The 25,454-nt window shown below is 63.5% G+C and overlaps 1 protein-coding gene across 1 annotated transcript in view; it reads right to left on the bottom strand.

The window, feature by feature from the left end:
- The window catches only part of ZFPM1 (zinc finger protein, FOG family member 1), a 43,199-nt gene extending 42,476 nt beyond the window's left edge, over window positions 1-723 (bottom strand). The window contains exons 1-2 of the mRNA XM_059905007.1: window positions 627-723; window positions 244-354 (exon numbers count right to left, since the gene is read on the bottom strand). Of these exons, the coding sequence (XP_059760990.1) occupies window positions 244-340 (97 nt within the window). The 5' untranslated portion in view covers window positions 341-354; window positions 627-723. The remainder of the gene's footprint in view (window positions 1-243; window positions 355-626) is intronic.
- Window positions 724-25,454: the final 24,731 nt, after the last annotated feature.

Genomic DNA, 25,454 nt, shown 5'->3' with positions numbered 1-25,454 from the left:
CCAGACCCTCTGCAGGTGTGTGCATCTCCTCTTCCCAGACCAGCCCCTCCACACCTGCCTCTCCCAGCCCCAGCGGGCACGGGCAGCCCACAGACACCTCTCGGTGCAACGCCCATTTCACAGGTGTGAAAACTTGAGTCCTCAGTGGGAACTGGCTCCTGTGAATTCGCAGCGAGGATGGGGACGTGGGGAAGGGCGCCAGGATGCCAGGGCCCAGCCTGCCACGTCCACCGCCCGACTCACCTGGGCTGGAAGGGCTCGGGGGCTCGGGCTCCAGTGCTGTGGCCTCCTGCTCCGGGAGGCTGGTGTCCGCGGCCTGGGCCTCTTCTCTGGCCTCCATGTCTCTGAGGGAACCTGCAGACACAGCCCCAGGGGAGTCGTGAGGCGCTGCCCCCCACGGTGCCCACAACCGGCGTCCTGACCCCCCCAGCACAGGCACAGCCCCAGGGCCGGGCGCAGCGGGGTCCGAGCAGGGTCTCGGCCCCCCAGGCGGTCGGAGGCCTCGAGGGAGCGGCCGTCAGCACGGGGGCTCCCCCAGGCCCCCATGATTAGATGTGCGAACCCCACCCTTGTACCCACCCCAAGCCCGGCACCAATGCCTGGGGGCCACCCGGCCTCCTGCTCACCTCGCCTGCCCTGCAGCCTCTGCCGACCCCACAGGCCACTCTTGCCAGGACGCTGGCCCCGGGCAGCCCGACCCCTCCCCTCTCCTCTGCTCTGCTCCAGGCGTGAGTGAGCACAGCGCAGCGCTGGCGTCTTCTGGGCGGGGCCTCTGGGGGCTGCCGAAATGCAGGCGCACGCTCTGCGGCGTCCCAGGGTCCTGGTGCACATCCACAACCCCCGAAGGTAAACATCTCCCGGGGCTCTGCACACCTGCCCCCTGTGCCTGGGACCCCTCCTCCAGGAAGCCCCCACACTCAGGTTCTGAGGTCTGGGAATGTGCAGAGGGCGGGCCCCAGTGCCTGGCACACAGGAAGTGTTCATCAACCTGATTAAGGGGGGGTGAATGGCTGATGGGACACAGGTGGGTACACAGGCGTCTGCAGTCCAGCCTCCGGGGCCCACCAATCCTCCCACAAGCCTCACGCAGGGGGGTGCCCCACGGAGCCCTGCGTACAGGTGGGAAGGCAGACTGACTCCCCAGACCACCTAGGAGGGTGGCGGAGCCAGACCCACCAGCATGTCCCCGAGTGCAGGCCAGGGTGGCAACCTGTGCCCCCGAGGTCAAAGGGGTAGTGCCAGTGCGGTGGGCAGAGAGAACAGCGGAGAACAGCTGTCCCTCTTCACCCTGCTCTGTGAATCTCCCACAGGCCCCCTCCACCCCATCTCAGCTGGGCCCTGGGGCCCGAGACCAGTGCCCGGGCAGCGCTGCCCCCTGCCCCATCACCTTCCCCAGCTCCTCCTCTGCAGACACCTGCCCGCCCCGCCCCCCCAACTGCCCAGCTGCACCCTCTGGATTCTAGCTCCGGCCCCACAGACCCACGGGCCCTGGGCTCCCGGGGACCCCTCAGAGCTGTAACGATAGCAGGCGGGCAGGCGTTCACTCCCCGTCGCTTCCCGTGGCCAAGGCCGGGCTCAGACCACACAGAACCAGCCCTGGGCTAAGCCTCACGGTCTCTCATCAACGCACCCACACGGTGGGCTCTGTGGCGGGCTGGGCACACCCCAGACTCGTGCCTCTGGGACAGGTGGGAGGCCTGACCCCCCATGACCTCCCCGGGCAGACGCCAGGGCAGAAAAGCAGAGGCTCCCCGGCCCGTGGGGTTGGCCCCCCAGCCTGCACTGCCGGTTGCCCTGGTGGGCAGCTCGCAGGCCTGCTTGCCTAACTCTTTCTAGAAGCCCCAGGTGCTTCTGCAGCTCATTCAGAGCTGGAGATGGTGCCCCAGAGCTGTGGTCCCTCCTGCCGACGCCGCGGGACTTCAGGGCCTCAGTGGCCAGCTCTGGAGAATGGGTGTGAAGTCCCTGCTTTCAGGGACTGCTGGGACCAGAGCCCTGCGGCCGGGCGATGCCGGGCACACGCCTCTCCCCGTGACTCTCCCGCCCAGGTGGGCCTCAGCCACCCAGGGAGGCCCTGAGCTCCTGGCGGCTCCATTTATGGGAGAACAAAGGCACCCGCTCCACACAAAGCGTGACAGGAGCGTGAAGAAAGAGGCTGCCGGCTGCAGCAATTTATCCTAATGCCGCTAATTCATTCCAGCACAATTAACACTCTGATAACACAGGAGACAATCGCCAACCAGCAAATGGCTCCAGGCCCAAGGCGGGATGTGACGGCACGTGATGCTGCGAATCCTGCCCCAATCCTGCCCCACGTCTACCTCGGAGCCACCGCTGGAGCCCCCCGACACCCCCGGGGCCACCTGTGCACCTGGGTCTCCGCTCCACTTGGGAGGAAGCTTTCTCCACTGGCTGGGGTGAGACGCTGCTGCTTCCCGGGGTGCCCTGGGCTAGGAAGGACCCTGCTCGACCCCCGTGGGGCCCTTTATGGTCAGACACCCCAACTGCTGAGCCAGACCAACCCACGGCCAGGCAGGCGGTGTCCTTGCTGTGTGACTTCAGGCAAGTCACTCCACCTCCCTGTGCTCGGAAAGCACAACAGCTCTGACCCCGCAGGACGAAACTCGGTTTCACCTGTGTGGAGCCTTGGTCAGCGCCTGGCACGTAGTTAAGTGCGCAGGGAACACCACCCGTCACCAGCATCAGTTGCTTCCACCCAGCACCCAGCAGGGTGTTGCTATTATTAAGCACCGCCTGTATGTGAGTCCTGTGCTCAGCATTCTACAAACGTCTTCCCTTAAGCCCCCTGCCCACCTCGTAGCCCAGGGGTGGAGGGCAGTGGGGCAGGTGTGTGCGGGGAGGGGCCAGCAAGAGGCAGGCCCTGATGCCAGGCATGATGGGTGAGTGCCTGGGAGTCTTCCGACATCCCAGAGGTGAGGCTGAGTCATGCCCACTTCGCAGATTAGTCAACGGAGGCCCAGCAAGTTGGACTGACCTGCCTGTGGCCCTTGGCAGGAGCCCGACTCCCCGAACACACCACCCACGTGGACGCTGCTGAGGCCACAGCCCTTCTCTGCTCCAGGCGCGGCCCCACGCCTCCCCCGCCCTGCCGATGACCTGGGGTGAGGGTGACACTGGCCCCACTGCCCGGCGGGATGGAGAGGCCTGGGCCCAAGGCCGAGCACCTGTCTGGGGGCGTCCACGGGTGATGACGGTGGTCACCAGCACTGGGCACGGCCCCTGCTGCCCGAAGCCCCTCAGTTATCACGGCGAGCAGACGCCCCGCAAGCCGATCTGTCTCCTGCTCATTAAGCCGGACGCCGAAATGGAAATGAAAACATAATAGCTATTTGATTGGGGGTGAGATATTTTGCATATTGGCTTGGCGCTGATAGCGGAATTTCATCAACTCCCTTTTTTCATGCTTTAAAACTGAATTACGGAGACAGGCTCTGTGCAGCGGGATGATCCCAACTCCCTTCCGAGGCCCAGGCTGCCGATGATTGATGGCCCTCCCGGCTTTGATGTGGAGGCAGCTGGGGTTCCTTTTGATGACTACCCCAAAGAAAGCCGGAGCTGGCAGCTGAGGAGGACAAAATCGCCCGATGTGGCTCTGGGGTGAGCCTGCCAGGTGGGGTGCAGAGCGGGGTGGCTCAGAGCACTGGACAGGGAGTCTGGAGGCCCCGGCCGAACCCCCGCTGGCCCCTGTAGACTGTGCCCGCCCCCCAGGCCACTGAAAACGTTATGAGAAACAACCAGAGCAAAGCCCCATGAGCCTCCACCTGGACTCCGCGCTTGACCTCAGGCGTGGGTCTTTCCTGAGGCCCCGCTAAGTGGCTGCCATTACACAGCCATTTATGCCTCTGTGGGGAGATCCTTTGTGTTCCCAACTCACAGAGGAGGAAGGAGAGGTGCGGGCACCTGCCAGGCCCCCTTCTGTGTCAGGGCCGGAGCATGAACGCAGGCCCGATGGCCTGGGGGTGGGGTGGACACTGGTGGGCACGCGGCCCTGCTCGTCCCCCGACATCCCCACCTGCACAGCCTGGGGTGCGGTGGACCTGAGCGCCCACGGCCTTCTTCTCAACTGCCGTTCACTCCTGTGTTCTTCATTCACTCATGAAACCTCCCCCGAGTCCATCTCCCCGCACAAGGTCCTGGGGACCCTGCAGCAGCCAACACGTACCCCCCAGGAAAGAAACGTCAAAAATGCAAGTGTGGCCATTGCCACCAAGGAGAGGTGGAGTGACAGTCAGGGAAGGCTTCCTGGAGGAGGTGACGAGTGAGTGGTGATCTGGGATGGGACAGGAGGCTGCCTGTGGGCGGGGCTGGGGAAGAGCACTCCAGGCAGAAGGAAGAGCAGCAGGACGCTGGGGCCTGTGGTCTTGTGCAGGCCACGCCTCCCCAAGCCCAGCTTCCTCACGGAAAGCTGTGGGTTACAGCAGCCTCGAGTCATGGGCTGCGGTCAGGGTTCAGCAATGTGGTGCTAGTGGGTGCCGAGCACACACTTGGGGTTATTATTACAACTGTTGTTATTGTTTCAACTCTCCAGGGAGGTGCCACACCTGCCCCTCTGGGGGTGGGATGGGGGGCGGGGCATGGATAGGGGCGTGGGGACCAAGGGGCACGGCTGGAGGGAGGGGAATGAGGGGCTGGGGCCTGGGGAGGGCAGTGTGGGTGGAAGAGAAAGACCTCCCCCTAGGCCGGTGGAAGGCCCAGCCTCCTGTCCCGCTGGCCCTGGTCAGCGGTGGGCGGGAGGGGGCATGGCGCTGCCAGGGAGAGACCCTGGCCTCTGGGCGGCACACAGCAGCCAGATAAGGGCCCGATAACTGAGAGAAAATAGCAACAGATTCAGACTTTCCCACCGCCGGGCAGTGGGGCAGCTCGGGCCACGGCAGGGGCAGGAGGCGGTGGGGACAGCCTCGTTCTCCCCGAGGGCGGCTGTGCTGTGTCCCGGGGGCTTGGGCCCCTCCAGCCAGGACGGGCTCTGGTCCAGCTGGTACTGGAGGACGAGGAAACAGAGGCCCCGAGCACACAGGCGGCCCCAGCCCCTCGGGACCATGTGACTTGTTCTTTACCCTCAGTTCTAACAAGGAGCTGGGCTGATTTCCAGGCTGAGCTGGATGGAGAGAAGCGAGTGAGAAGGGGAGCCCCCAGCAGGGACGGGGGAGCAAGGGGAGACCAGCGTACGGGGCTTTGGTGAAGGGCAGGGGTGTCCCGCGCCTCAGAGCCCAGGGCTGGCAGGAAAGGGGCGCAGAGGGGAGGCGGGCAGACGGGCAGGTTCTCGGCCCCAGGGAAGGTCACCAGGGCCTAGAAAGGGTCCCATTTAACCAGAACTTCTTAAAACTTTTGCCAACACTTAGAAGGAAGGTGGGTCCCGGCCCATGGTCCCTGAGAAGCTCGCACAGCACAGGGGTGCAGGCATCGTGGGGGGAGGCTGGCGATCTGGGAGGCGCCCTGGGTGCCTGTGGGTCCTCTCATGCCCACCCTCCCGCCAGGGTACCAAGGCCCAGCACAGATGCTGGGCACCCTCGGTGGGTCCACCTCACGTCCACCCCCCAAACGTGGCTGGAAGCTGCCCACTGCTCTCCGGGCCGCTCTGGCAGGAGGTCCAGGCCCATCAGCACAGGGCCGTCCTGGCTCCCAGCTCCTCCCCGCTCCCTCCACCCTCAGCCCCTGGATGACAGCCAAACTGCTTCCGCTGTCCACGCCCCTCCAGGCATGTGCCCTTAGCCCACACTGTCCCTCTGCCAGGACAGCTCCCCCTGCCCGGTTGGGGCCTCCTCCTCCCTCCGTGAAATCTCTCCCCACACTTGGGTCATCCCTGGAGCCTTACATTGGTCCGCAATTGTCCCCTGGGGTGTTGCTCTGATGCTCTGTTGCCCTCCCCCAGTGCCCAGCAGGAGGACGGAGGGAGACCCCGCCCCGCGGCCCACTCCATGGAAGGTGCTGCCAGCGTCGCCCCTAGCGGGCTGTACCCTACGATAAAGGTGCACCCATGGCAGCAAGGACGAGAAGCAGGACTCCCCGCGGAGCGCGCGGGGGTGGGGGGTGCCCTCTCGTCCTCGGGAAGCTCAGGCTGGGAGGGGCCCACAGGCCTCCACTGTGACCCGCCAGCGGCCCTCATCAACCCAGGATCAGTTCCTGCTGACAGCCAGGGCGACCACAAAGAGGATGTTGGCAAGATAATCTTGGCTTATTCGAGTGGGCAGCCTGCCCCGCGGAGGGGAGGGCGAGGGTCTGAACCTCCGTGTGCGCTGGGGGCCTGGGTCCAGATGCCCTCCCACGCTGGTCCTGCCCCCCACCCCGATACCCGGTGGCAGGCGTGGCCCTGGGACAGAGGAGCCGGGAGGGCGTTGGGGGGGCAGCCTGACTCCCCGCCGAGGGTCAGCTGATGGCGCTCGGGTGCACCCTGCAGCAGGGGGCTCACTCCTCCTTCCAGAGGAGCAGACGTGAGTCCAGACCCTCGGCCTCTCAGGCTTGGTCCCCGCCTTGGGTGGGCAGGCCCCCAACACGGCTGTGACTGAGTGACGGTGGATTCACCTGCTTTTGCTGCCAGGCTGTGAGCTGGACCTGAGGCGCGCAGCCTCCTAGCCCTGTGTGCACCCAGGCCACGCCCGGGAGGTGCTGGCGGCACGCTGTCCCAAGTAAGCCAGGCCGAGGAGAGTGGCCAGCCGCTGTCACAACACACTCTGGGCCACGGGAGGGCAAGGAGAGCCCTCGGCGTCAAGGAAGAACTTGGGTGCTCAGAGCGGAGACCAGCGGAGGCCCCATGCTCTCCGGGAACAGGGACCCCGTACTCTAAGGAACAAGAGTGCTGCGACCTACTTCAGCTTTTAACGTATTAAAATATCATAGGGAGATATCATTTGCATACAATAAAATTCATCCTTTTAAGTGTCATTCATCTTTTGGAGGCGTGTTCACTGAAAGATGAGCAGGACAGTCCTAGGTAACCCAAACAAAACCCAGGGCCCCCTGTAGCTCAGGCTCAGCAAAGAGACACTTCAGCAGCCCAAATCCCCACCCGCTTCTCTCCAAAGCTTTGCAGGGGTCAGTCAGGATCTTCGACCGCCTTTCCCAGTCACTTCTCCACACCCCCGGCTGACCCAGCGCCTGGCACCCCTGCTCGGCTGTGCACTGTCCTGGCTTCCCTGTCCCTCCCCCAGACCCCTACTGTTCTCACCGGTGCTCTGACTTCCTCACGGGAGGTCTGGCAACTGGGCTGCAAGGGTGTGGAGGGGAGACCTGGGTGCCAAGGAGACGGTGGGCGGGTGCAGGGGTGAGGCCAGCAAGCAGGCTCCTGGGGATCTGCTGTCCCCAAGTCCCCAGGCCCAGAAACAGGAGCCTGCTGTCCTCCCGTGTAGCTGCTGAGCCAGGACGACCACTCCCAGGGCCTCAGGCACCCCTCAGCCCAAGGCAGCCCTCTCTTCCCCCAGGCCTCCCCGCCCTGGCCACGGCCAGTCAGCTCCCCCAGCCCCTTCCCTTGGGGCTGTCGGCACAGATTCTGAAGACTCACTGCTGCCTGAGTGACTGTCTACACCCGTCTCCCCTGCTGCACTTGGCTTCCTGGTGATACTCACCCAGAACTCCTCCTCGGCTCAAGTGCACCTCGGTTCTCCATCTCTGAAGCCCTGGCCGTGGGCCGCGGCCCACCCCGACCCACACCAGTGCCCGCCCTCCCCTGACTCTGGCGAGGCCGTCCTGGCCTGAACTGTCCCGGCCCAGAACTGCCCGCCTTCTCACTGCACACTTACTCCATCACTGCCTTCTCCGTCTCTGTTCCCGGAGACTGGGGCATCCCCAGCTCCGGTGCACAGCGGGTGCTCTGGAAACTGGTGACTGCGGGACGGGTGGGGGAGGGGAAGAGGTGGGCTCAGAGCCGGGCGTGGCTGGGGGCCACCCAGGTCCACAGTGGTGGCGGCGGGGGAGTCTGGCACGGCCCCAGAGGGGAGCCTGGGGGCTGAGCCTGCTTGTTGGGGGGGTGTGACCAGGGACTCAGCCCCGGGGACCCTGAGCGGGCCACCTGCCCCCACTGGTGGAAGGTAAGCCGGCAGGCCCTGCCTGGGGCTCTGAGGCCTGGGTGAGTACGGGGGCTCCACAGGATGCAGGGAGAAGGGGCGCTGACACCCGGGGGTCTGCACCGCGTCCCACCCCCAGCCACCACCACCACCTCCTCCTGTGGCCAGCCTGCAACCAACGGGCGAACTTGGGGGGCTTAAGTGCCCCGGCCCCAGGGCCACGCCCGGATTCCCGGCACGCATCACCCCTCGAGGCCGCACAGGGCAGGAGGGACCACGGGCAGCGCTGGGCCTGTCCCAGGCAGGAGTAATGCCACCATCACCATGACCATGACGACGGGAGCAGCACAAGCACTCGGGCAGCCTCTGCAGCAGGTCGGGCTCTAGACTCACCCACAGGGGACTTCTGATCCTTGTAACGACCCTGATTTAGTGTCACCCCCATCGTCCAGGTGGGGAAACCGAGGCACAGAGAGGTAAAGAAATTTGCCCAAGGCCTTACAGCTAGGGGAGCGACAGGCTGCCACCTGCTCTCCCCTCCCGAGCCCTGCGTTCTCCCCGAGGCCCACCCGCCCAAACCCACCGTCCCTGTTTGTAGAGGTGGGGGCCCGCTCGGGGGGCATTTGGACCCAGGTCTGTGTGGCTCCCAGGCCTCCTCTCCCCTCACTGAGCCTCAGTGTCCCTTCCGGGCTCTGCGCCACACACAGCCTGAGCCTCGGAGAAGGCCTCCCTCCCCTGTGGGCAGCCCCCCTCCCTGGTCTGTTGACTGCTGTCTGCCCTCTCTGTTCCCTGAGGCAACGGGGGGAGTGCCCATCTGCTCCCCTGGCTGTGGCAGGGGCTCAGCAGGGGTGTGAAGCAGCTGGCCCCAGGGCCCCTCCCTCCAGGAGCTATGGCTCCCTCTGGCTCAGACCCCGAGACAAGTGTGCACAGCCCGCGACAGCTTATGGAGCTCTGCCAGGACCTGCATCGGCACCAGCCTGTGGGGAAACCGGCTCCACAGCGCAAAGAGGGAAACTGGGGCAAGGAGCAGCCCCCTTAGAGAGCAGGACCTTGGGCCACACGGCTCTTCAGGACCAGGCAGAACCGAGACTGCGCTGGGCTCCGGGGCGTATGGCTCTGTGCCCGGGGAACCTGCCCAGGCCTTGGTTTACCCATATGGGAAATGGGTATCAACCCACCGACCTCATAGGGCCGTTGTCAGTGTGGACAGGGAAGTGCTTTGCAGGAGATAAAGATGCCCCCGGATGGGGGTCCTTCCCAGGAGCACCGTGATTCCTTCCACCAGGCTTTCCACGTGCTGGGTCAACCGTGAGCAACAGGTCCAGATGGGGGTGAACAGTCTGGGTGGGGGGTGAACACACACCTTGGATATCGTGAAGGGCCAGGATGGGTACAGGATAAAGAATGGTGGGTGGGTGTGGGAGTGGTCACTGAGGGCTCCTCGGAGGAGGCGATATTTAAGCTGTGACTGTGAATGGGGAACTCTAGACAGAGGGACCTGCCAGTGTAAAGTCCCTTAATCGGGAAAGAGTTTGGTGGGTTTGGGTGCTGCGGCTGAGGAAAGAGCACCAAGGCTGAGAGAGAGGCAGAGAAGCCGGAGCAGCAGGGTGGCCGGCCGGGGTTTATTCTCGGCACCGTGGGAAACTAAGCGGAAGAATGTGGATGCTGGATTGCAGGAAGGACTCCAGTGCGCAGCTGCTGAGGCCCGGCCACCGCCTCCAGGCAGTCCCCAGTTCTCTGCCACCTCCTTGGTCTGGCTCCACATCCTCCCCTGCCCAGAGCCTGTCCCGTCTCTCGGGCCAGGGCCAGCGGGCTGGTCCCCCACCTCGGTCCCTGGGGGCAGGGGCCCAGGCGGGCGAGGCGGAGAGAAAGGGGAGCAGAGGAGGCGGGAAGAAAGAGTGGGGCCTGAGAAAGCCCAGAAAGCCCAGCCCGGCTGATAGGGGAGAGATTGGTTTCAGCCGGAGCCGCAGGGCTGCCAAGTCCACATCCTATCGGCGGCCTGCACTTACTCAACATTCATCACTGCTGAACTCGGAAACTTTATCAACGCTAGAGGTTGGCGCCATCTCCGGGCCTGGCCACTCCCGGCCCTCCGATGGGCCCGATAGCCGCTGATAGATTACACGAGATTGTTTCACTCTGGAGAACCGATTACGAATGCTCCTCGGGGGAGGGCTGCAGACCACGTGGCCTGGGTGGGGCGGGGAGGGCCCAAGGCCACTTGTGGGCCGTGGCAGTTGTCAAGAACACACTTGGAGCATGTGGCAGAGACCCCACGTGTGTGACTGGTGGGGAGGGGGAGGGGGCTACGCCACAGCGTGGGGCGGGAGCGGTGGTCAAGGCCACGGCACGTGGCAGGGTGGCCGAGGCCACGGCATAGAGCCGTGAGTATGAAGGAGGCCCGGGGAGGAGGAGACGGGAGTCGTGCCCGAGAACAGGGGCCGCAGGCTCTGGAGTGGTTCTCTCCAGATGGGCCGATAAGGACTGACAAGACGGGGGTGGGGCCGCAGCTCATGGAGCCATCCCGCGTGGCCTGCCGTCAGATGGACAGAGGCAGACGGCTTCCCGGAAGGGGACGGGGCGCCGGTGTGACAGGGCCCTGCCACCTGATAGGCGGGGCAGGAGACCCCGAGGGGGATGGGCCAGGCGCCGAGCCCTCCTCAGCTCTCATCCCTGGGGCTGCAGCCCCTTGGGGCCCGTGGCCAGGTACCGGGAGGGCAGGCCTGCCCGGGCTCGTCTGCAGACCCAGCCCTCGGGCACGACTGCCCCGGGTCCCACACTAGGACTCCCGTGAGAGGGTCCTCTCGTCACAGGGACTCCTGCGCCCACTCGGGCTCTGGGTTTCATTCACACCATGGCGCCACGGCCGTGGGGGGTGGCTAGCTCCTCTTCCTCCAGGCAGGCCCTCCTGATGCTCTGCAGATCAGGAGCGGGTTGTACACCGGGCCTGGGAGACCCCAGTGTCCAGACTTGGGGCCACACTACCCCAGGTGTCTCTCCAGCGCCCCGGGGATGGCGTGCAGCAAGGAAGGAAGAAGCAGGGTCCTTTGGGTGGGCCTGTTTCCCTTCTGGGTGCGCCTGGGCCATAGGCAGCAAATTGACTCTGCTCCCACTGCACAGATGGGGAAACTGAGGTCCCGAGGTGCTTCCTGGGCCCACGGGGAGTTGGTGGCTGTGCAGGGCTGGACCCCAGACCTCCTGGCCCAGTGCATCCCTCGTCTCCATGGGGCCCAGAGCCACAGTGTCCAGGAAGCTGGGGGCGGCGGTGCACCTGGGCTTAAATCCCACCGGCAGGCCCCTCACCGCCCTGAGCCCGTTTCCTCAACTGAAACACTGGGAGTTAAAACATCAGCTTCAAATTCATAGATAAAAGTGGAAGAGAGGTTGCCCGGGGCTGGAAGGAAGAGGGGGTCAGTGTTCAATGGGGACAGAGCTTCTGTTGGGAAGATGGAAAACTTCTGGAAATGGACAGTGTTGATGGTTGCACAGCCTCACGAATGCACTTACTGCCACTAAGGTACACACTTGAACTGGCTAAATGGTAAGTTGTGCTACCTGTATTTTACCACACACACACACACACACACACACACACACACGAGTCTGCTGCCCAGTGCCGTGGAGCACACAGCAGGTGCTCCCCGAGTGCCTGTTCCCTTCCTTAGGGATTCAGAGACACACAGCCCTCCACAGCGACGCGTCTGCCCCCCCACGCTGCCCCAGGCCACTGCTGAGCGCAGAGACAGGCCAGGGCTTGCGGGGTCTGGTCCTGTGTCCACGGGTCGGGGCTGGACACGCTGGGGAGCATGTCCATGAGGGAGGTCAGATGAGCCGACCGGTCCCGTGAACGGTCCCAGGCAAACCTCTGCAGCTGGTCATGGCCCAGCTCTGCTGGCCTCCCACGGAGGGGGCCACGGCTTCCCCGGCCCGGCTCCAACCCCTGCGGCCCTGCGCCTCCGCCCCCCCACGCCCCCATCCAGGAATACCCAGTGAGCCCAGACCGAGCAACAGGCCTGTGCCAGCTGCTGTCCTCTCTCCCCAGCCGTCATGCGTCTTTCCCCGTTAGGGCTCTTGCCGCTGCTGTTCCCTCTGCCAGGAACGCTCTTCCCCCCACACGTCATCTGCCTCTGCCTCGTCTCTTGTCCACCCCTGTTCCCAGGCAGCCAGCCCCAGCTCCGCCCATGACCCACGTGGCCACGACCCACGTGGCCACGACCCACGACAGCACTCCCTTGCAGGGGCTGTTTTTCTTCCAGTTCCCTCTGTTCCTTGGGTTGGCTTTGCTCCCCTGGGACAGGGCCCAGGGTGGGGAGCAGATTTAGAACCCGGTCGAGGGAGTATTTATGGAGCACCTGCTGTATGCCCTGCGCTGTCCCGGGGAAGGCAGAGCTGCCCCGCCACGGTCACACAGAGGCGGTCTGGTTCTGGTCTGATGGCCCCCTCCCTGTTTCCTTCCCCTTGATCTCAGCCCAAACTCCTTCCCTCCTCACCCCTCTGCTATTTTCCACTTATGCGTTTTTGAAAAACGCCCACGCCTGTGGCTGGGTTTCAGGTCACAGAGCCCTGTGGGTGCCGTGGGAGCTGGGGGGGTCTCTGGCTGGACTCTGGGCCCCATCTTGCCAACAAGACATCCCAGGGGTACAAAGTGCCCTTGAACATCGTGAGAATCCCCCAGAGTTTCTTGAACACTTCCTATGGACATGGTCTCTTGTCATATAAATTTCTAAAATAGGAGCTGTGGAGAACCCCGTTTCCAGAATACACCACAGCCACAGATAGAGGAGGACGCCCCGGAGAACCTCCTGTGTGAGCCCTCACTGTGTGGATAGGGACACAGGCCCAGGGAGCACACAGAAACCCTGGAGGCAGACAGGCCAGACCCTCCCGTTGTACAGACAGCGAGGCAGGTGTGGCCAGTGGGCTGCACCGTGACTCCTTAGGAGGGTGCCGAGGCCCCGCCCCCAGCCTGGTGCTACACGGAGCCCGGCAGAGGGAGGGTCCAGATGAAAAGCCCAGCGGGGGAGGGCAGAGGGAGAGGGGACAGCACGCACAGGGGCTGGAGGTGCCCCAGACACGTGGAGTGGGAGGGGGAGCTGGCCGGCCTTGAGCTCTTGAACTCGGTGTTCCCATCTGGGAGTGTGAGCTGGCCGCACTGATCTCGGGAATGCCCAAGTCCTGGCCCCCCAACTCAGGCTGTGGGGGTCTGGGCTCTGCAGGTCAGCAGGAGGTCATCCAAAGGCCCGCCTGTCCATTCCCCCTGTGCCCAGTTTTCCATCACTGGGGCGAGGTCCTGCCCAGGACAGTGTCTCCCCATATTAAGGGCTCCCCTGCAGGAGGCCCCGCCCACTCTGAGGAGGCCCGCCCCCCGGAACAGTGCTTAGCCAATCCCTGGGCCTCACTCCTGCTCATTTGCATGCCCGTTTCCATTGGCTGAGGACACAGAGGTTAGGCCCTGGGTTCCCTGGCTGTGGGGGTGGGGCGTGGGGGAGACCATGCTGGGTGGGATGGGGGGGGCGGTGGCACTGGGCTCTGAGGGCCCTGGGCTGGCTCTGGGGAGACTGGCTCTGCTGGGCCATTCCGGGGAGCCTGAGGGCTAAGGGGCTCTGGTGGGTGGGTTCTAGGGGTGCCAGGCTCAGGGTGACCCGTCTTAGCCCCAGGTCTGGGTCATAAAGGGCCACCTGCTGCTGGGGGAGAACTCTGGTCAGAGTGCAGGCATTTCCTTAAATCCTCCCCCCTCCCCGCCACTATGAATGACTCAGAGCAGGAAAGATACTGACCCAAGGTCACACAGCCAGGACGCAGCAGCACAGCTGGGACCTCACTTCCCCAGTCCTGGCTCCCCACCCCAAGCCTGGGTCCTTCCCCCCAGGGAGGCCCTGTAGGGCCACTTCTTATTTTTCGCTGCCTCGTCTCAGGGAGAGCTATTTTTCCGCTTCCTTTGCAAAGTGATGGCGACATTGATGATGATTTTACGAGAACCCGGTCCCCATGCTTTCACCTTAGATCTAGTGGCACCATTTTCGCGGCTCTGAGTTGCAGGGCGGGGGGCTCGCGGGTGTGTGAGTGTGTGTGAGCGCGTGTGCACAGGCTTTGTTCCTGGCATTTTGGTGGGTGAGATAAGAGGAAACAACAGAACCGCTCGGAGCGGCAGGCAGATAGATAACAGCGATAGGGCTTCTCCACCACCAGGCCTATCTGCGCTTTATCGCAGTTCCCTTTTCTTTCTTTCTGGTTCGGGGGGAGGGCGGAACACCCCCCCCCCCCAGCCCGCCCCCAGCCCACCCCCACGCCCGGGGCCCGAGCCGAGGGGCCTCCGTCTCAGGCTCCCTCCCTCTGTGTCTAACACACCCAGTGCCCAGGCCCGGAGCTCCTGGCTGGAAAGGGCAGGGGTCCCGAGGGTCGGTGTCACCACTGAGATGGGTGACAGGGCAGCGGCGGCAGGGGAGCATCCACCCCCGAGAGAGAACCCAGATCCCTCTCATCAGCCCCGCAAAAGGGCCCTGAGGAGGGCCGACTCCCGTTTTAGGACGAGGGCAGGGAGGCCCAGAGAGGTGACATGGCAAGGCTGTGCGGGGCCCGGGATTTGAACCTGGGCCTCCCTGGCCTTGAGGGTGGTGGTCTGCAGAGCGGGTACTGAGCTCCTTCCTTGAGAAGTCCTGTGCACCCCCTGAGGGCACGGCTGGGCGGGGACAGGGAGGCCCCAGGGGAGATGACTCCCAGGCCACTGACTCCCAGCCCGGCGCCCGTGGGGCAGGTCTTAGTGTCTTCAGCCCCGTTTTACAGATGTGGAAACCGAGGCTCAGAACAGGGAAGTGCCTGTGAGCCACAGCGACGGGGGCAGGCTGGACCCCCTAGCCTCCCTCTGCACTCTCTCTGGCCCTGGTGAAAGCAGAGGGTCCAAGGGGAGGGCTCCCAGAGCCACAGGACAGATGTTCCAGAACCACCCAGGTCACTGTGTGAGAGCACAGGGGCCTGGGCCTCTGCAACCTGGAGCCATTTGCCACAAACAGCCCAGGAAGAATGCTGGTGGGATTCGAGGAGGTGGTGCAGCAGGCACCCCCGCAGGTGCCCTGAGAGAACCCCGCGTCCCCAAAGCATGTGTCCCGGGATGCTCTCCCTGTTTCTCTCCCGTCTCCTCCCTCAAAGGCCGAGGAGGCCGGAAGTGCAGTCACGCCCACGGCACAGGTGAGGAAACTGTAAGTCACTTGCCCAGGCGCCCTGCCCAGGCGGCAGGATTCAAACCCAGTCACCCCACCCTATGCTTGTCCTCCTCCGCCATATATGCACCATTTTACTGGAAATAGCTGACTTCCTTTAGAATACTGAAACAAAATAAAACCCCAAAGACAGAAAGAAACCAACTTTATCACCAAAGGGGCCCATTTTCTGAGGACAGATGAAATGACCTCCAGATGCAAGCAGGAGCAGTCGCCCCATCATCCATCGCTCTTGGACAGGGCTGTGTGGCCCTGAGCAGTCACTCACCCTCTCTGTGCCTGGGCATTTTCCCCCAAAACAGAGAGGGCAGTCCTCTTAGGGCAGGTGGAAGCTCATGGCCGCCAACATCCCCAGAGCCTGCAGCCAAGATGGAGACCCAGACCTTGACCAGGCCTCTAAGTCAGGTCTCTACGGCTTTCTCCCATGCTGCGTGACCTTGGGTGGGTTACTCAACCTCTCTGAGCCTTGAGTCCTCCGAGGAGAAATGAGGTCAGAGGTGTCCCTCCCAGGATGCTGGGAGGACTCTAAAGGATAACACAGGTCACGCCCAGGCCTGGCATATAGCAAGTGCTCGGGGAAGGCAGCTATCAGCTAACAATGGCTCCATTCGGATTTTAAGTGTGGAGTCCCAGAGCCACCCAGAAATGTCACTGACTGTCCAGTCAGGCCTCCTGTCTCTGGGACCACAGAGAATCTCGTTTCTCAAGAGTCGCTTAAAAAATAAATGCCGAAAGCAGGGAAAACGGCCAGCTGCCCTGCGCCTGCCGGGAGCCTCAGGCAGCTCCTCTGCCAGGCTTTCTGCGTCCCTAGTGCCCCCTCTGCAGCGTCCCCTCCCCCACGGCTGCCGCACCTGTCCCTCAGCGGGGAGGATTAGTCCCACGGTGGCCCTGATCGCACCATCAGCGCCGGATCTCGGGTCAGCTGAAGGAGGCAGCTTTACCCAGACAGACGCGGAGATGGCACCTCAGTCCCATCAGGGCGCCAGCCGTCACACGTGGCGGCCGAGCGGGCCTCCGAAGGCAGGGTGGCTGGGGACCGGGAGGGGAGAGCGAGCTGGGAGCCCCTCCCTTTCTCCAACTAACCGGCAAGTGGGGCTCCGCCGGGTTCCTTGACATTTACCGGGCACCTACTGTGTATAACCAGGCACTGCTTGTTCTAGGGGTCAGGGAGAGAGAGGAGAGACCCAAGCCTGGGCCCATTTGACACATGAGGACACCGAGGCCCAGAGATATGTCCCAGGAGATAGAGGCAAGGCAGCCGGGTCCAGACACCCAGCTCCGGTGAGGAGCTGTTGAGATTTAAGTCCCCCACGAGGGCTCAGCCCTTGGCCCCCATTCCCTCCAACACGGTTCCTCCTGATGCGGCCGCCTTTCCCAGCAGAGGCCTCTACCTTCCCTCCCCGGCCCGGCCTGTGGACACTGTCTTTGTGCAGAGGCCTGGGAGGTGCAGGCTGGACGTGCCAAGGTTGATGGCCGGCCCAGGGGGACAGGACAGGCCGGGAGAGACGGCCCCCACCCTGCCCACCCTCCTCCCTACCTTCTTTTTCAAAAACATAATTTATCTGTGTATTATCAAGAAATCCAGACACTTTAATCAGTGAGCTATGAAGTCAGAATTTCCATTCTTATCTGCGGGAGGAGTGGAAATGGAGGAGATAGCACGAGGGATCGCTGGTGGGGAATGTTAATGGGTGGAGAGGCTGGGCCATTGGCCACGGAGACGCCGTATCTCCCCCATTATCAAGGCCGTATCTTGCCAACCATCTCGGCGCGGTAATGGGGCCAGTTCAACTTTCCGAGTTATCACGGGAGCTGAAACCTGCGCCCGCTGGAGGCCTGGACCGGGAGACAGTTCGGGCGGACCAGGCCCTGGTGGGCAAAGCCAGGATGGAGAGGAGGACCTGGCCGGGGCCCATGAGGGCCTGGGTGCCCACTGACCATCAAGGCCACTGCAGTGAGAGTGGGGGGGGGGTCCCTCTGCTCTCTGGGAAAATGTCTGGTTTTGGCAGAGCTGGGTGTGTGCATATTGTGCAGGAGGGGAAACCGAGGCAGGAGGCCACCTCAGGGTCCCAGTGGGGCTGGGGTGGTCCCAGGCCCTCCCGAGCCGTGCCAGGCCCATGAAATGGAAAGGGTGGGTGGTGTGGGGGCATGGTGGGGGGACCGGGGTGCGAGCAGCCTGCCCTCCTGCCCTGTGGCCCGCAGGGTCCCCTATCACCTTTGCTGGAAACCTCTTCCAGGCCCCAAGCCCCAGGAGCGGGAAACATGAGCAACAAAACCAGCAGGGTGGGGACATCCTGGTGGGCTCTGCCCCCGCAGGTCCCAACCTGAGGCTCAGGGTACGCTCAGTGTGGCCCTAAAATGCTGGGGCTTCCTGCCTGCCCTCAGGGCCCCGGCACGGGATGCCCCAAGGGATGGGGCACCCAGAGCCCATAAACGGAACACCTCTGCCCATTCAGAGGAAAGGGCCTCCAAATCCACTCACTCCCTGGGAGCACTGCAGCTGAGGTGCGGAACAAGAGTCTCACCCGAGGACCCCCCCTCCCCCACTGCCTAGAAGGTCCCACGTGACCAGGAACTGCCCCAGGCGGGCCTGGCCTTCGCGTGCCAGTTCAGCTGTGGCTCTGGTCTCTCTCCTGCAGCTGGAAGGCTGGGCAGCGGCCACTTTGGCCCAAGAGGGGAAGGCACTTGCCCAAGGTCACACAGCCACCAAGGAGACCAGAGCTGGATGCTGTCTGGATCGGCAGGAAGGCCTCAGTTTTCTGGATGTAAACATGGGTGGCACCAAGCCCAGCAGGGAGAGCTCTGGCCCTGGACACCACAACTGTCGCCATCCTCTCCTCGCTCCCAGGGTGGGGAGCTCGAGCCGCGGTCCTGAGTCTGACCTTTAAACCCTCTAAGCCTCAGTTTCCCCTCCATGCACCGGGCTAACCGCTGAGCCCCCCTCAAAGGTTGTGAGGGGAGGACGTGAGCTCATGGCTGTAAGTGCTGGGCACCCAGCAGGGGCTTAGTAAATGTTCAGCTAACGCCTGCTCTAACGACCAATGACCATGAGCTGGGGTTGGTGTCGGGATGAGCTTGGGGCCCCAGTAAACTCGGTCAGGTGGGGGAAGCCTCAGCTTTCTCTCTCATTGCAAGGGGCCGAGTGCCCGATGCCAGAGCAGCCCGAAGAGCAGAGAGGGGCTGCCCCAGGCCCGCCAAGCCCTCCCTGGGGGCTGAGGGTCCAGCAGTGCAGGACGGGCCCGCTGTTCTAGGGGAGGGCTCTCTGGCAGCTCTTCCCCACTGCCCACCGCAGGAAGGAGCCGAGACCCCTGGCCCTGTGGCCCCCTGCCCTCCCGCTCCCTGGGTCTGACTTGCAGGGTGGAGAAAAGGGAAATGAAGGCAGGAGGCTGTGGCAGGTGCAAGTGGCCAGGGCAGATCGGGAAAGATGGAGGGCTTGAAGCGAGACATCGAGAGGAACTGGCAGGAAGCAGCGCAAGGGCGATGGGGGAGGGGAGAGGTGCCCCCCCCCCCTTCCTCTTCATTTTAACCTTGACAAACGACAGACGACGCTGAGGCTCTGGCCCAGGCTGGACCTCTGCTGTCAGGTCTCACCAGCCTCGGTGCCTGCGAGCTCAGCATCACAGTTGTACTTTGTAGGGGAACCAAGGCTCAGGGGGCCCAACTGACTTGCACCCAGCCTGGTGTCCCCAAGATATCCCCATCCTGCAGAGGTGGAGACTGAGGCTCAGGAAGGCAAGGTGAGCCTCCCAGCAGAGCCTAAGAGCTCCACCGCAGGGAAGCTCCGGCAGCCACCCGAGTGCAGAGCCCCCTCCTCCCAGGAAGCAGCCCGCCCGCCAGTTCTGGGGGTGCCTGGGAGCTGGCGCAGGGTTGCACAGACCACCCCATCGATCCCATCTCCACACCATTCGAGTGCTGTGTGACCCTGGCGCAACCACCCACCCTCTCTGATCCTCTTTTTGGGGTGCAAAATGGTTTGAGAACCCCAACCTCAGTGGGTGTACGGAGACTCACGGGAGGGGATGCCGGCGAAGTGCTTACAGGGGGGAGGCTCTGAGGCTGACTGGCTGGGTCTCTGTCCCCACTCCACTCCAGCCCTGGGGTGGGGACCGTGCGGACCAGGAGCACTGGCGCCACAGCCAAGCTTGCACCATGCCGGGGCTCACGGAGGCAGCGCACCAGTGCCCCATCACCTCTTTTACGGGAGGGGAAACCACGGCTCCACAGCCGGCAGGCCCAGGGGAGGCAGATGGAGGGACAGGAGGTAGAGGGGAGGGGCCTATCTGTGCCCCAGCTCTGGCCCAAGGTCAGCCACCGCATTCCTGCCCCAGCGGGCGCTGCCTTCTCCTGAACAGGAGACTGGGGGGAGGGAGGAGGGAGGGGGGGGAGGGAGGAGGGAGGGGGGGGAGGGAGGAGGGAGGGGAGGCGGGGAGGAGCTGGGCCCAAGAGGCCCTGGGAGGACACAGGATGACTCAGGAGGGCAGGACAGGTGACTGGGGGGCTGAGTAGGCACTGCCCAGAGAAACCTCGGCCCTCCTCTGGGGTCCACAGACCCAGCTCCTGGATCACAAGTTCTCGAGCATGTTACTGTCTCCCAGGGCCTCAGTTTTCTTGCCTGTAAAATGGGGCAGTCAACAACGATGATGATCATAACAGCAGGTAAGACCCTTGGGCAGGAAAGGGACTGATGGGGCCTAGGCCGACCCCGCCTAAGGTGCAGTCAGGGCACCCGGCCCACGACTCCCTCCCTCTTCAAAAACTAACACATGAAGGGGAGGAGGGTGGGAGGCAGGCCTCTGTGTGAAGCGTCCAGCCCTTGGGCCTTCTGGCAAAATGTCAGTAGTGCAACCAGCAGCTCCCAGGGCTGCCACGTCCACCAAGGACGTGACTGTGGGACAGCACTTTACAGTTTGTATCTGGGAATCTCACGGACCCCACATACAAGCCCCAGGAGGGAGGTGCTCTTATTAAGCTTCTGCTTCAAAAGCAGAAACCGAGGCAAGAGAGAGGCCACCTGCCCACAGGGTCACAGCAAGGCCAGGACTCGAGCCACGTGGCAGCCCCCCGCTGCAGTGGCCTCCCGCTCCGGAGACGAGGGCTGGCCTGCAGCCCGGAGCCCTCGGAGGACGGCGCGGGCCTGGATCTCAGAGCTCCCACTCCCTGCTGTGGGGCACCGGGTGGGGATGGAACCCCTGGGGCCCGGAGGGTAAGGTCCCTGTCCTCAGCCCGCCCAGTGGTCCCAGGGACAGCTGGGGTGGGTGGGAGCGACATGCCACCCATCAACCAACAGCCCAGCCCCTATCTCACCTGGGATCCCAGGTGTGCCCTGCTCATCACCTTCTGTGTCCCAGCCCTGCGTGAGCACCGGACACAGCCTCTGGGGTAGATGCCATGTCACGTGTCACCCCCGTTCTACAGATGAGAAAATAGGGAGACGCTCCCTGAGGCCACTCAGCTGGGGGCTGTGGTGCTGGAGTTGAAAGTTGGGGGGCGGGGGGGGAGGGCAGGCCTCTCTCAGACCCAGACCACCCTCATCGCCTCCTTGCCTGGAGGCAGGACTCTAGTCCCAGCCTCCTGATGTCTTCAAAACCTCATTTGCAAAATGGGGCACTGGACTGGGATGTGCCCATTGAACCAGTGGGCAAACTGAGGCAGAGAGGGGCCGCCCACACTGATGCTGCCTGGGGACCCTCGGCAAGCCGCCGTTCCTTTCCAGGCCTCCAGCTCCTCCTCTGTGAAATGGGCACAGGAACACAGGAGGTCCTGGGGTCCTCTCACTGGGCTGCCCGACCCCACAGCCCCTCAACTCTGGGCTGGCTTGGTCCAAACCCATCCAGAGCTCAGGCGGGGAGGTGAGGGGTGGGTGGGGGACAGAGGAACATCACTGACAACTCCCCAGTGCAGCCCCTCCTCTCTGACGAGGAAACCGCAGCCCGGAGAGGGCAAGCAACGTGCGCAGTTTGCACAGCCCGGGCACCTGCCTGGCAAGCTGTAGCTGGAATGGCTGGAGGCGAAGGCCAGCCACGAAGAGGAGTGACGGGAGGGGGGTAGGTTGCGGGGCCCACTTCCTAGGCAGGGTCCTTGCATGTGTTTTACTCTCTGGGGACAGCTTGGGAAAAGGGATTTGTCCATCACAGATAAGCTGGAAACCACAGATCTAACTTGACCGATGGACCACAAAGATATTGTTGAGGACGAGGACGAGGAGGAGGATGGGGATGCTGGCAGCTGTCTGAGAAGATGTGTATTTCCCGTCCGTGCTCACAGCTGTGCTCAGGGACCACCAGTGTCAGCACCCCCATTCTGCAGATGGGGAAACCGAGGCAAAGGCACTGAGGCTGGAAGGGGCTGAAAGAAGCCAGAGAGAAACCCTCCAAGTCTCGGCTTGAACCCAGGCCCTGGTGAGGGGGCAGCCCTGACGGGAGCCTGCTCTCCCCTCCTCACGGGGACACGTGCACTGCAGCCTGAAGGCGGCTGAGCCCTTACCCACAGGGCCATCCGCCTCCTACTGCCAAAGCCGAGGACATGGAGGCACAGGGCCGACTCTGCAGGTGTTGCTGCCCCCTCTCCTGCAACCCTCTCGGTCCAGGCCACTCCTGCCTGGGTAGGGAACAGAGAGTGAACGTGTGATGGCGGCCTCAGTCTCCCCGTCCGTGAAATGGGGACAGGGGCCATGGGGCAGCGCCAGGAAGATCCAAGGGTATGGGGGCTGGTGGCAGGAGCCCAGCCAGGCACCCGGGCCCGGGGCTACGGGGTTGGCGACAGCGGCTGGCGACGCAACAGCTGCCTCCAGGAGAGGGCCTGTCGATGGCAGATAGTCCGCCCGGGAGTGTTATTCCCGAGCCCGGCAAGCCCCAGGAACGTCTGGTTGGCATAGAAACAGGAGATAAGGGGTACAATTAATGGCATCGTGTTCCCTCCTCCTTTCTTCCCCAACTGACCCATTTAAATCCCTGGCGGTGCTGGTGCCATGCTGGGCTCCCAGTGACCTCTGGGGAGGGGCTGGCTAGGTGGGCGGGATGAGACTGGGGCTCAGGGCCCTGGCAGGGCTGGATGAAGCCTCCTGGGACCCCACCCTCCTACCCTGCGCAGAAACATCTCAGGAAGGAGGTCACAGGAGACTTGGCAAGGGCAGGGCTGGGGAAAGACCCCTGGGCACCTGTGCTCCCAGAGGCCCATTTCACAGGTGTGGAGACTGAGGCTGGGGAAGCCCAGAGGCAGACAAAGGCAAGAGACTGTGGGAAAGCAGCGTGATGTTCGCAGCAGGGCCAGACTGCCTGCCTTCCAACTCTGGCTGTCACTTTCTTGGGTGAGAAACTTAACTTCTCTGTGCTTCGGTTTCCCCAAGATGTAAACGGTAAGAACAGGACCTGCCTTAAGATAACACATGGCCTGGCACAGAGTAAGCCCCATGAGTATTAGCTACTATTGATATCATTATTACTATCTAACGAGCAAATGAGCCGTCTGTCTTCCCTCAGGCCCAAGAATGCAGGAAAACCAGCGTGAAGGCCCAGCCTCAGGGCCTGAGAGCTCAGGGCCCCAGCCGCTGCCCACCAGAGCTCTGCTCAAGGCCAGGTTCAGGGAATGGGGGCTGGGAGCCAGTCTCTGCATCTCTAAGGCCCTGGTCCCTGGCTCACTGTAGCTTGGCCCCCATGCCCCCAGGGCTCTGAGGAGGGGGCGGAGGCCAGCTGAGGGCAGCCATGGTGCCCGTCCACCCCTCGGTTGGCAGGCAAGGTCAGACCTGATTTCCAGAGAGGGGAAACTGAGGCTGCGGAAGGCACAGCCACCTGCTCATGGGGCTCGAGTTACAGGCAGCCGGGTTGCCAAAGCCCCATCTTTCCTTGCTTCTCTGCCATCACAGTGGGGTGGTGGGTACTGCAAGGTGACCCCTGGGAACCAGGCAGATTCCCAGGAGCCTCCCACACCTGGAAGGGGGAGGCGCATCGCTCTGTGCAGATAATCCCTGTCAAGTTCATAAAAACTCAAAGACCACCTCATCCCCCTTCCGGCCCAACCCAGTCTCTCTCCGGAACTGGCCCTCACCAGACGGCACTGTCAGCCTCCAGGTGGGCGTCCGGCTGCTGGCGAGAGCGGGCAGGTGGCTTAAAGCTCGGAGTGAATGAGTCATCCTGTGGCCACCAATAATTTGCTTAATCAAGCTCTGAGAACGTGTGAAAAACACCTCCATCTGCAATGGAGCAGCTGTTAGGGCTGGGACTTCTTCCGGGAGCCCCTTGCCTGGCTGGCCTCGATTTCCACTTGGCATCTGGAGCCATGGTCCCCAGGGGCCCTCCCACTGCAAAAGGGCTCTGTGGTCCCCTCAGCATCCCCAGTCTGACCTGGGGGCTTGTTCCTGCCCCCACTGTCCAGAGTTGGAAACTGAGGCTAGCCCACTGTCCCTGGAGGCACCCCCAACAGCTGGCCTCTTCCTGAGCCCCGCTGGAGGTCCCCCCTTGCAGGCAGTGCCCCATCTGCCCCCACCTCCCCGTTTTCCACACTGCTCTCAGCCAGCCCCTGGTCAGCTCACCCCTCCCCTGGCTCCCCAGGGCAGTGGCTAAGACCCAGTACTTGCATTCAGCAAGTGCTCAGGGAAGACCTGCTGAGTGAATCAAGGCAGGTCTGAGCAGACCTTCCCTTCTGATTTGGGGGACCTGCTCAAAAAGATGCCAGCACACTGTGTTCCCCCCCCAACCTCAGCTCAGCAGCAGAAGCCACTTTGACTCTTTTTTCAAGAAAACTCCAAGCAGGTTACACTTACCACTTGCCAGGAAGAACACCAACCCCAACTTGATTCAAGGCGGAAAACACCCTCTCTCCTTCTGGAGGTGACAACCTTGACTCTGGCTATCTCACACCATCTAATAGGAATCAGGGCTGGGTGTCCTCCCTCCCCTCCTCCCCGCTCCTGGCCGGTGCAAAGTCAGTTTTCTTTCATTTTGACGGACTGTACCACCCGCAGGGGGAGGATCAACTTCCTGGCAATGAAGTGTGTTTGGGATGAAAACTCGCCCAAACGGACCCAGGCACGCACGCCCCTCCACCCCTCCCCGGCAGGTCGGAGGCCCCCCACTCGCCCCAGCCGCGACGCCCCCACGCTGTTGTTGCCTCGAACCCGGCGGGGCCTGGTGGCCATAGATAAGGGCTCTTATCGCTTTGGGAGATCGCCATCCGGCCGACCGGCCCGGCGCTTATCTGAGCTCACATCGACCCGGGCGGGAGGAAACCTCGGCGGGCCAGGGCGCCGGGGGTCCCGAGCTGCGCTCCGCCCCGCGCTCCCCGCCAGCGCGGCCCGGCCTATCGTCGCAGCCATCTGGCCGGCCAAGGCCGCGCTCCCGCCTCGCCCTCCCCCGCTCCCACGTTTGAAGTTAATAAATGGGAGCGCCTATCGCCGCCGCCATCGGTTGTGCGCCTTATCAGCGCGGCACATCTATCTCTGAGCAGAACAAAAGGCGCACAGAGGCGCGGGCAGCTGCGCCCCGGCTTTGGTGGGGGCCCGGGGGGGGGGGCGGCGGCCCCAAGCGCTCGGGCCCCTCCCCTCCACACCCGCGGCCTGGTCGCAGGTGAGGCCAGAGCGGCGGGCACACAGCCGCCAGGGCCCTACGCACAGCCGCGGGCAGAGGGCGGGCGTGCGGGCGCCGCCGCTTGGTGACAATCAGCGCTCGCATCTTAACGCGCCAAGATCTGCCAGGGTGAGGAGGCGCCCGGGGCCGCGGGCTGAAGGGAGGGTGCCCCGGCCCCGCCTCCCAGGGCCGGCCCCCTCCCCAGCCCGGTTCCCGGGCGCGCTGAAGGTGGACAGCGGGGGCTCGCCCTCGCGCCCGCTTTGGTCCCTGTCCCCAACATGCACCGCTCGGTCGACCCAGCTGAGCCCGGGCGCTCACTCCGCTTTGGGCCTTATCGGCTCTGGCGATCGGCTTCCAACCTGCGATCTCCCTGCCCGCGCTATCTGCATTTCTCATCACGATGAAACACATACACACGCACACACGATAACAGATCGAACAGAGGCGCACAGGGGAGGAGGGGAAAAAGAAACCAGAGAACCAGCGCAGATCGGGACCTGTGGGTGGTTTTAATACTTGAGTTGACTTGATAGAAGGCGACTTTCGGAAAACAGGTCCCGCTTGCACATTGAGGAGTCGGGTTACGGGAACTCGGATTCATGCTTGCCTTCCCCCTCTCTGGGACCTCGGGAGTAGACACTCCCCCAAGAGCATGCACACAG

This window comes from Balaenoptera ricei, chromosome 19, assembly GCF_028023285.1.
Source record: "Balaenoptera ricei isolate mBalRic1 chromosome 19, mBalRic1.hap2, whole genome shotgun sequence".
Taxonomy (NCBI): domain Eukaryota; kingdom Metazoa; phylum Chordata; class Mammalia; order Artiodactyla; family Balaenopteridae; genus Balaenoptera; species Balaenoptera ricei.
The sequence above is the reverse complement of the archived record's forward strand: the minus strand, read 5'-3'. Positions and strand labels throughout refer to the sequence as shown.